This window comes from Lactuca sativa, chromosome 9, assembly GCF_002870075.4.
Source record: "Lactuca sativa cultivar Salinas chromosome 9, Lsat_Salinas_v11, whole genome shotgun sequence".
NCBI classification, from domain to species: Eukaryota; Viridiplantae; Streptophyta; class Magnoliopsida; order Asterales; family Asteraceae; genus Lactuca; species Lactuca sativa.
This window is the reverse complement of record NC_056631.2, coordinates 188,367,207-188,377,560: the sequence shown is the minus strand read 5'-3', so window position 1 is coordinate 188,377,560 and position 10,354 is coordinate 188,367,207. Positions and strand designations below refer to the sequence as shown.

Here is a 10,354-nt window from a genome sequence, read left to right as displayed (position 1 = left end):
CGGATGGAATGTTGTGCTAAAGTGCAACCGCATGCCCAGTTTCTCGTGGAACTTCTGCCAGAAACGGGAGGTAAACCTAACATCTCGGTCGGAGACAATGGAGACCGGAACCCCATTGCGAGACACGATCTCGCGGACGTACATGTCGGCCAACCTCTCAGCCGACGAACTCTCCCAAATAGCCAAGAAATGGTCACTTTTGGTCAATCGATCTACGATGACCCATATAGCATCAAATCCCTTCGCCGTCCTCGGCAACTTGGTAATTAAGTCCATCGTGATCTGTTCTCATTTCCACATGGGAATTTTTAGAGGCTGCAACATACCATGCGGCCTCTGATGCTCGGCCTTGACCATCCTATAGTTCAAACACCTCTCGACATACCAAGTGATTTCTCGCTTCATACATGGCCACCAATAACTCAAACTCTGGTCTCGGTACATCTTGGTGGCCCCGAGTGAATAAAGAAGTGAGACTTATGAGCCTCCTCCATGACTGTCTGTCTGACCCCACCAGACATCGGAACCCATACCCGACCGCATCGGGTTAATAATCCCCGGCTATCCTGCACAAACTGGGTGTTCTCACCCTTGATCCTCTCCAACTTCCAGTTCTCCAGTTGCATGCCCTCAACCTGAGCATCCCTGATCAAGCTCATAAGCGGAGAATCCACCGCTATCCTCATACACACCGTTGGGTGGAAGACCCAACTGACTTGCGGCTCAAAGCGTTCACCACCACGTTCGCTTTACTGGAGAATCCACCGCTATCCAGCCACCTGCGTTGCCTCATTTTCAGGTTCGGTTGATCCATGATGTGTCTCAAACTCTTGTGATCAGTGTATATGGTTTAACGGACCCCATATAAGTAATGTCTCCATATCTTGAGAGCAAACAACACCGCTCCTGGCTCCAAATCATGAGTAGGATATCTCGTCTCATGCGGCTTCAGCTGCCGCGACGCGTAGGCTATCACCCGTCCTCTCTGCATGAGGACTGCCCCTAAACTTGTGATGGATGAATCACAAAACACCACAAAATCCTCCACTCCCTCCGGGAGTGTCAAAACCGGAGCCTCGCACAAACACTGACGGAGAGTCTCAAACACCCTCTGTTGCTCCGGTCCCCACCGGAAATCCACTCCCTTCCTCGTTAGACGAGTGAGGGGTACTGTAATCTTAGAGAAATCCCGAATAAACCTCTGGTAGTACCCTGCTAAACCCAGAAAGCTCCTGATGTCCGAAGGAGACCTCGACACCTCCCACTGCATGTCTGCCTCGATTTTGGCCGGGTCGACCAAAATCCCCTCCTGGTTAACGAGATATGCGAGGAACTGGACCTCTCACAACCAAAACTCACACTTCGAGAACTTGGCATACAACCGCTCTCGTCTCAAAACTCCCAACAACTCCCTGAGGTGCTCCTCGTGCTGCTCTCGGGTCTTGGAATACACCAAGATATCATCTATGAACACAATGACCGAGCGATCAAGCGTCGGTCTGCAGACCTGATTCATCAGGTCCATGAATATTGTTGGCGCATTGGTGAACCCAAATGACATCACCACGAACTCGGAATGACCATAACGAGTTCGAAACGCGATTTTCTCCACGTATGAGAATCGGGGCGTTACAGAGAGTGTTATGTGCGATATATGTATGAGGTTGTATTTATAGTTGAATTATTAAGAAAAAAAATTCAAAATGTAACCTTTTACCAACGGTCCAAAATGTGGGTGGTGAAAGCTTCTGACGAAGTAGGCATAACGCAAAAACAAAATGGAGATCGGTTATTTGTGCACCGCACACTGTGATGCCACCCCAACCAAGTGCACTGAGGAGCCTAACATAATACTATAATTTATATGTCCTGGCCCATTGGGTAATGAAAAAAACACCGTGACACTTTTATTTCATAACTTGAAACTTGATTTTCTTTTCGGCTCATGTTGGGACATCTAGAACCATTTTTGCCCCATTTTCAAAGAATCAACTTAATCGTTGACACCGCTAACTACTGATTTAGCTAGCATTTAGTCGATTTGGTTCTTCAAAATCCCTTCGTTCTCCCTCAAGAATCTTGTGCCTTAAACGAGGGAAAATTCAAGAAAATGTCACTAGGGTATGCAGAGAAGCTCTCCTATAAAGAAGACGTTGGGGATGTCGGAATGTCCGAGATGTTCGACTCCCCAGATGATTTACAACAAAAAGTTTGTTTCTTTTCCCTTTTAATTCCCTATTCATAGCTATCTCTTTCAAAATTTGCTCTAATGCTAGTCCATTCCAAACCCTAATTTCGAATGCAGCTCTTCACTTTCATGATCACCGTGTTCTTTCGTAATCTTTTCTTAATTCTTTCTAGTGATCATGTTCTCGATGGATTCTGTGTTTTGGTTGAAATGGGTTTGATTTAAGTTAAACCTAAACTTGTTGCGCCTCTCGCGATCAAACAGTCTCATTCAAATAAGCGTTTTTAGATTACAACCGAAAGGAATTTACATTTCTACAGATACAAGTTCCTCTACTTCTACTGATATCACAAATTTCTCTTCATTTGCAGATCAAACAGCTCGCAAAGATGATTAAAAAGGTTACACTTTTCAATTCTTCATATCTACTTCAAAATTGCATAAAAAAAGTATCAATACAAGTGTTTGATTATATTCTTACAAAATTCCTCTGCAGAGTAAGCATCTAGTGGCATTCACAGGTGCAGGAATATCAACTTCTTGCGGAATACCTGATTTTCGAGGCCCAAAAGGCGTTTGGACTCTTCAGGTGTAACTTTCAATTCCCCAAAATACAAAAACCAAAAAAAAAACAGTAAATTAACATCGATTCCATTTATAATTTTGTTAAATTACAGCGTGAGGGCAAAGGTATTCCAGAAGCATCTTTACCATTTCATCGCGCATCACCAAGTCTTACTCATATGGCTTTGGTTGGACTTGAAAAAGCTGGTATTTTGAAGTTCGTTATCAGCCAGGTTATATTTTATTCTTTTTTTTTTTTAAATCAGGTAAAAAAAAAGTTCTTGAATTTGAATTTTATTTTTTTATATTGTATAGAATGTTGATAGCCTTCATCTTCGTTCTGGAATACCAAGACAAAAACTTTCAGAATTGCATGGAAATTCATTTAGGGAAGTTTGCCCTAAATGTGGGAAAGAGTAAGGGCTTCTTTTCCTTTTTTTATTTCTCCATTAAGTTCTGTAAAGAATAAGACTAAATGACCATTTTATCCTTACATTTCAAAAACAAATTGCACACTATCAATTTCAACATGCGTAGAGGTGCAAATACAAGAAAAAAAGCAAACGAGGGCAAATTTGTAAAATGTCAAACTTAGTGGGAAAAGTCTCGTTTCCTTGACCTTTTTTTTTTTCTTCATTAAGTTGTTCTTTCTGCATTAAGTCAAAAAGTCAATTGTTTTGTAGGTATTTGAGAGACTTTGAATTGGAGACTGTTGGTTTAAAGGAGACATCAAGGCGTTGTATTGATGCAAAATGTGGAGCTAAATTAAGAGATAGTGTTCTTGATTGGGAGGTATTTATTAATTATTAATTAATAATTAATTATATAGAAAATTTGCTACCTTTTTTTAATTATTATTTAATATTTATAGTTTTTGGGCAACTTTTATTTCATTATATAGGATGAACTACCTCCTACTGAAATGAAAGCAGCAGAAAAAAATTGTAGAATGTCGGATCTTGTTTTATGTTTGGGGACTAGGTAATTTTTATAATAAAAAGTTTTTTTTTTACTATAAAAAGAAATAAAAGGGTAACTTTGACATTTTGTTAATTGTTATGTTGGTTATTAAATTTACTTGCAGTTTGCAGATAACCCCTGCATGCAACCTCCCTCTAAAGTCCATTCGCAATGGAGGAAAGATGGTAATTGTCAACCTTCAGGTATTCACTCAAATGTCTAAAATACCCTTACATTATATTTTTACAAATTAGTTAATGATTTTAAATGTTTTTAAAGCAAACTCCAAAAGACAATAGAGCAAGTTTGGTGATTCGTGGTTTTGTTGACAAGGTATAAAATACCCTTACATTAATTTTTAATCAACTTATTATTATTATCATTCTTTTTAACCTTAAATTTAATACCTTTTTTTTTTTTTTTTTAAATTAGGTAATGTCTGGTGTATTGCATCTTCTTAAAATGCAAATCCCTCCATATGTTCGTGTGGATCTTTTTCAAATAATCTTTAATCAATTTCGATGTACTTCAGGTATTTTTTTTTTCTTATTCTAATCAGATGAAATTTTTAAAAAAAGGAATTGTTTGCAAGTTTTGTAATTTTATAAAAATTTAAATTACAGAGACAAAATATGCAAAATGGTCTCTTAGAGTTACTAGTGTTCATGGAGAAAAAGCTCTGATTCCATTTATTGAATCAGTTGAGGTATGATTTGCTTCCATTTATAGCATTATACTTTCAATTTTTTCTTTTTCTTTAAAAAATATAAACAAAATAAATAAAAGTATGTTGCTATTTCTTGCATTTAATCTATTCACAGGTTACTTTTCCAGAGAGACCAGAGCTAAAAGCTGCTGTGTTACACCAACAACCGTTTTTCCTAAAAAGGTTTTGTTTTTTTATTGGTGGAATTTCATTAAGTTTCAATTTTACAATTTGACCCCTGAATTATGAAGATTGTTATCTTTTGGTCCCTGTGTAGGGAAACACTTAAATCAAGACCACTTCACATGGTTTTATCGATCAACTTCAGTGAAGGTTGTGGTTGTAGGTTTATCAGCATTGACTATCCCGTTGACTTTGAGGTAAAAAGCCTCACTTTTTAATTGTTATAATTTGATAGATTTCTGAAAATACAAAACCTTAACGACAAAAAGAAAAAGCTGATTGAAACCCTAATTTGAAAATTTCAGGCATCAACAGAAGACATTAATGAAGATAAGAACATTGTGATTCAGCAGCTTAGAGACATGGCAAATGAAGATCGATTTTGTGGACAATCATATGTGATTGAAAGAAAAATCATTTCAGATTCAGGGAAAACAATTTCTACATATGCTGTTGCAACAAACATTGCTCAATTTGATGAATTATCACCTTCAAAAACAGCTCATATCTCTAATGGAGAAAGAGAAAAGATGAATCTTGGAAATGGTGTAGATACATCTACAGCTAGTGTGCCTACAAAGAAGGTGAGAGTTCATTAATGGTGAATCTAGGTATATGTTGTGTGATAGTGGTCAAAGAAAGTCAACGGTTGGAAGTAAAGGGAAATCGAGTCAAGTTTGAAACTAGTAGAGTTGAGTTGACTCGGTTGTGACTTTTGTAAAAACTAAAAACTGTTTTCGGTTTTGGGTGAGGGTTTAGTAACCTTTTGTTAGGTCATATATCAAAAAAGAAAAAAAAGAAAAAAAAGATTCAAACACTTTTATGGAAAGTTTGGCGTAACCTTTTGTGTAAACTCGATAGATTTGTAAATATAACATGTGTATATAAAACCCAAAGACTAACTAATAACTACTAAGCTATTATAGCAGAACTACTACCAAACACATAAATTATCTCTTATGTTCAACATGACATAAATATGCCAACTAGGAAGATAACCCTTGCTCATGAATTCTACTCAAAGAGATCTCAATCAATTCTACAATAACAACAATACATGAATAAATCAAGATACAAACATACAAGAAAAATCATGTATCAACAATAAAGATTGGAAAACAAAACATACAAGGGGTTTGGTGGACTCAGATTTAGAAATCAAGAAGAGTGAGATACTTGTTTAATTTTAGTCGACAATAAAAATGAGAGCATGAGCGCAATAGAGAGGGGTTTGGTGGACTCAGAAAACCAAGAGACAAGAAACATCTTTTGATCTTTATTGTTTCCATAAATTTGGAATCGGATAAGCTCTTGCTTGCCGCAAATCTATATTAGCCCATTATTAGACCAAATGCAGTTTTTTACTTTAAACCTAACTTTTTAAAATGTGAGTTGTAAATTTTAATTGTAACTTGAGCTATTAGAACCGGAAAAAATATGGGCTTTTGTCTTTTAGATTACTAGATTTCCTATTGTTGGAGCATTGATAGTGGAGTGAATCGTATAAAATTGGTCCCCCTCCACAACATGGGTCATGTGCGGTCGTCCACCTCGTATATCCTTAAAACGCACATGTGTTCATACCACCTCATTTATTCTTCTTTAATTTTTGATTTTCGTATCACTCCAACGAGTTTCTTATAGTTACCTTTGATATCCTATCGAGAAAGTTCAATAATGAGTCCACCTCAACATTCTCATTATTGCTACTTCCATCTTCCTCTCATGGTACTTCTTGGATATCCAACATATGGGTCCATACACATCATGGTGACATTTATATATATACGTCAAATCTTTACTAAAACATTTATTTTAAAATATTTTTCATGCTATTATGCAATGTAATGCAATACATGATTAAGCATAATGCAATTTCATAAAACTTGTTTGCTACCTACTCATGCACCTCCAAGTTGTCCGGTACCAAAAACAAAGTTACTATATTATTTAAAATTAGAGTCAAACCCAAGAAATAGCAATTACTTCTGATCTTTCCTTATACAACATCCTACTTTCACCTTTTTTATTTACTTATATCATCATATTTCATTTCAATTCATTACAACACCATGATTGTGTTGTGATAGAAAAAATTGAAACCTTAATTTTAAATTTTCAGGCATCAATAGACGATATAAACCAAGATAAGAACATTATGATTCAACAACTTAGAGACATGACAAATAAAGATCAATTTTGTGGGAAATCATCTGTAATTGAGAGAAAACTCATTTCAGATTTAGGAAAAACAATTTCTACATATGATGTTGCTACAAACATTGCTCAATATGGTGAATTGTCACCTTCAAAAACAACTCATATGTCTAATGGAGAAAAAGAAAAGGTGTATTTTGGAAGTGTTGTAGATATACAAAGAAGGTGAGAGTTCATTAATAGTGTAGCTCTAGCTACTACCAAAATATATATATATATATATATATATATATATATATATATATATTGTGTGATAATGGTCAAAGAAAGTCAATGGTTGGAAGTAAAGAGAAATTATGTCAAGTTTAAAGCTAGTAAAGTTGACTCAGTTGTGACTTTTGTGTATGAAACTAGGGTGTGGAAAACTTTATTGAGTTACTAAACTGAAAAAATGATCTTTTTTGCTATATTATGTTCTTGTAGCTGTGTAAAAACTAAAAACTGATGAGCCTTTACTATGTTTCTAGTTTTTGTGTACAAAAACTGAAACAAATTGTGTAATTAAATATTCTGAGACATGGAATCTATGCAAAGTGTTCTCTAAAAAGAAAATTTTATAGCACCTGCGAATTTCGAACATCTCAAGGGCTATGCCTATAAACCAATTTGTTTACATCTTCAATCTAATAATTGAGAAGTTGTGGAATTTTTTTACAAGGGTGTGATTTGAACTTTTTCAAAACAAAAACTAGGGTTTTAGAATTTAACATTCCTAATTAAACCTTTAATCAACTTTTAAATTCCAAAACTTGAGGGCAAATTTTGAAACATTTCAAAACATTAGGGTTTAGAATTTAAATATACATCAAAATTAAACAATTAATCAAAATTTAAATTCCAAAACTTGAGGGCAAGTTTTGAAACCTTTTTCAAAACATTAGGGTTTCAACTATTTAAATTTCAAAACAATAAAACTTTTGAGGTCAAATTTAAACTATAAAACCTAAAGGGGAAAATATGAAACATTTCATAACACAAGGATCAAATAACAAATAATCTAAATTAACAATTAATCACATAATTATCCATATTTGATTTATTTAATGATTTCTTGCAAAACAATTTACCAATTTAATTAAAATAATTAATCAATTATCACATAAGGAAACAAATATTTTATTAATTGATAAATATCTTCAATTAGATCAAGAATATAGTCAAATATATCATAAAATCGGATTTATATTGATCTAATATGATAAGGCAACTATCCTTAAGCAAAAACAGCAAGAAATCCCGGTTTTCCCTCTCACTGACCAGCCGACTCGTCGAGTCAGGCATGGACTCGTCGAGTTCATCATGAACTCGGCGAGTTCATCTAAAAAACTCGACGAGTTCTGACCCCCGAAGCACAAAAATCGAATTTTTTCAACATACAAAGCATCAATACAATAGAAACCAATCTAGGCTCTGATACCACTGATGGGTTTTGGTCCTAAGAACATCCTATGTGCTCATACAAACCCTAATGCTTGGATCTAGGTTTCTCTATTGTACATGCAAGTTATCCAAGACTATAAACCCTTATTCTAGCATTCAAGTAATCATATTAACATAAGAATAGGTTTAAGATGTTACCTTGATTGTTATGTAGCAATAACAATCCAATTCCTCCTTGTATTGACTTTAGAAAGCATAGAGTCACAATTGTCACTCCTCTAATGGTTCACAAACACCATAAGCAAGAGGATGAAGAGGAGAGAGGATGGAGGCTGCCCAAAACCGTCTACAAACCCTAGAGAAGTCTTGTCCACGTTTTTGGTCCTTTAGGAATCTATATATAGTGAGGCTATTAGGGTTATCTAACAAGGAAACCCTAATTTGGATGCTTAAGCCCTAAGCAACCCATGGAGCCCTTTCCTTAAGGCCTTGGACGATTTTATATGGGCTTCCCCCATAGAATTCGTCCACCTTATAATAAAAGGCAATCCATGGCCCAAATTGCAATTATCTCATAATCACAATTCCAGTCCCTTAAGTTTAATTAATCTCTTTTAGTCACAAAACTAATTACCAATTAATTATTAACTAATATTAATTAAACAATATGATTTCTCCTTTAATATATCATTCCCATAATATATTAATAAATCATATTTAATCCTTTCTCTCCATAATTCATCTTATCAAGTTGCTTTGATGAAGGCAACCCAAAAGGACCATGCACCATCGGGTCAAGTACATACCAAAATAGTTATGGACTTAGACACTAATCCAACAGTTCCGACGATGTCCTGCCACCTTGTAGGTGGCTAAATGCATGTGTGTTGCCTTTAAGGGCCGTTTATGGAGCTAATCAAAGTGTCTGTGCGTTATTGTGCTCACAATAATCAAGAGAACCGCTGCCACGACCGTAAGGTGGTGGTTGTCATCGCAATTCCACCGCCTGCCACCATTCCTTCCACTTTCTGGCGTCGCTGCTATCGTGAATCAGCTGTCGCCGCCGCCGTGAGCCACCAGGTGGGTGGTTAGACTCTTGAACAAACCGTAATCGTGTGTTGGGTGTGTTTTGTCTAGGTGGAAGATCGAGAATAGCCATCGCACAAGCCACTGCCGGCCACCATTAGGTGGTTGTGTGTTATATTGGTATTTTGCTTTGTATTATGTAATCTATAATGGAATAATCAAGGAATACTCAAACCACCATCGTGAGGTGGTGGCTTCCACCACCGGCCGCCGTGTCGGGTGGTGGTGTGCTCTGCCTTGTCATGTTTGATTTGGTTGGGATGCTTGAAACCCTAATGGGCCCAATGAAGCCCTAACGAGCTTAGTAAAACCCTAATGGTCCTAGTGAAATCATAATGGACCTAATTAACCCTAATTGGTCAAAGGACCTAGCTATTGGGCCTATTGGGCTATGATGGGTTGGAAACCTTAATTAGGGTTTAGAAAACCCTAATGCCATGAAACCCTAATTTGGGACTTATCGGGACCGCATCAGAATTATTTAATGAACTTAAAATATTAATTAATAATCATTGCAAATTAACCTAAAGCCATGCGGGACTTAATGGATTAAGTCCTTCATGGGTTAAGTAGGAAAACTTAACCCTAATCATCATTTTATGTGAAAACCCTAATTTCACTTGGGCCTTGAGTTGGACCTTTCCATTGGGCTTTGGTAATTGGATTATTAATGGGCCATCCACGAACAAGCAATTGGGCTAAAATAATTTAATGGGACTAGGGCAAGGCCCATGTAAGGGGTTTGGGACCAATTTGGAAAATTGGGCCATAAATGGGCCATAGTTTGGGCCTTAATGATTATATGATATCGGGCCATTAGAATGTCAAATGTTGAACTGGAATAAATGATTGGGCCTTAAAGTGAGACCATGTAAAGGTTTGGGCCCAATTTGGAAAATTGGGCCATATGTTGGGCTTTGATTCATAGTTTAACCTTTGGACCTTTGGGCTTGGGCCTTGAGTTGAATCAATCTAAGATAGGGGTAAAGCAGTATTTTACCCCAAGCATGGACTTATGATTTTCGTGTTGGAACCCAATTATTAATTGGGTGTTATTTTGATGTTGACAG

General features: G+C 36.2%; 1 protein-coding gene across 1 annotated transcript; it reads left to right on the top strand.

The window, feature by feature from the left end:
- Positions 1 to 1,918: 1,918 nt before the first annotated feature.
- On the top strand, positions 1,919 to 5,430 carry LOC111889762 (NAD-dependent protein deacetylase SRT1). Its single transcript, XM_023885917.3, has 14 exons — positions 1,919 to 2,209; positions 2,560 to 2,589; positions 2,685 to 2,777; positions 2,866 to 2,985; positions 3,068 to 3,168; positions 3,436 to 3,544; positions 3,654 to 3,733; positions 3,837 to 3,915; positions 3,992 to 4,045; positions 4,145 to 4,244; positions 4,336 to 4,418; positions 4,534 to 4,601; positions 4,696 to 4,798; positions 4,907 to 5,430. The coding sequence occupies exons 1-14, from the start codon at positions 2,111 to 2,113 to the stop codon at positions 5,198 to 5,200; spliced, it is 1,413 nt and encodes a 470-aa protein (XP_023741685.1). The 5' UTR covers positions 1,919 to 2,110; the 3' UTR covers positions 5,201 to 5,430.
- The last annotated feature ends 4,924 nt before the right edge of the window (positions 5,431 to 10,354 follow it).

What these genes read in the sequence shown, in the direction of transcription:
- LOC111889762 (XM_023885917.3), top strand. Translation starts at nt 2,111, where the DNA reads ATGTCACTAGGGTATGCAGAGAAGCTCTCCTATAAAGAAGACGTTGGG. An exon ending in CAACCGTTTTTCCTAAAAAG is followed by an intron (nt 4,602 to 4,695) that starts GTTTTGTTTTTT and finishes GTCCCTGTGTAG; the next exon opens with GGAAACACTTAAATCAAGAC. An exon ending in ACTATCCCGTTGACTTTGAG is followed by an intron (nt 4,799 to 4,906) that starts GTAAAAAGCCTC and finishes TGAAAATTTCAG; the next exon opens with GCATCAACAGAAGACATTAA.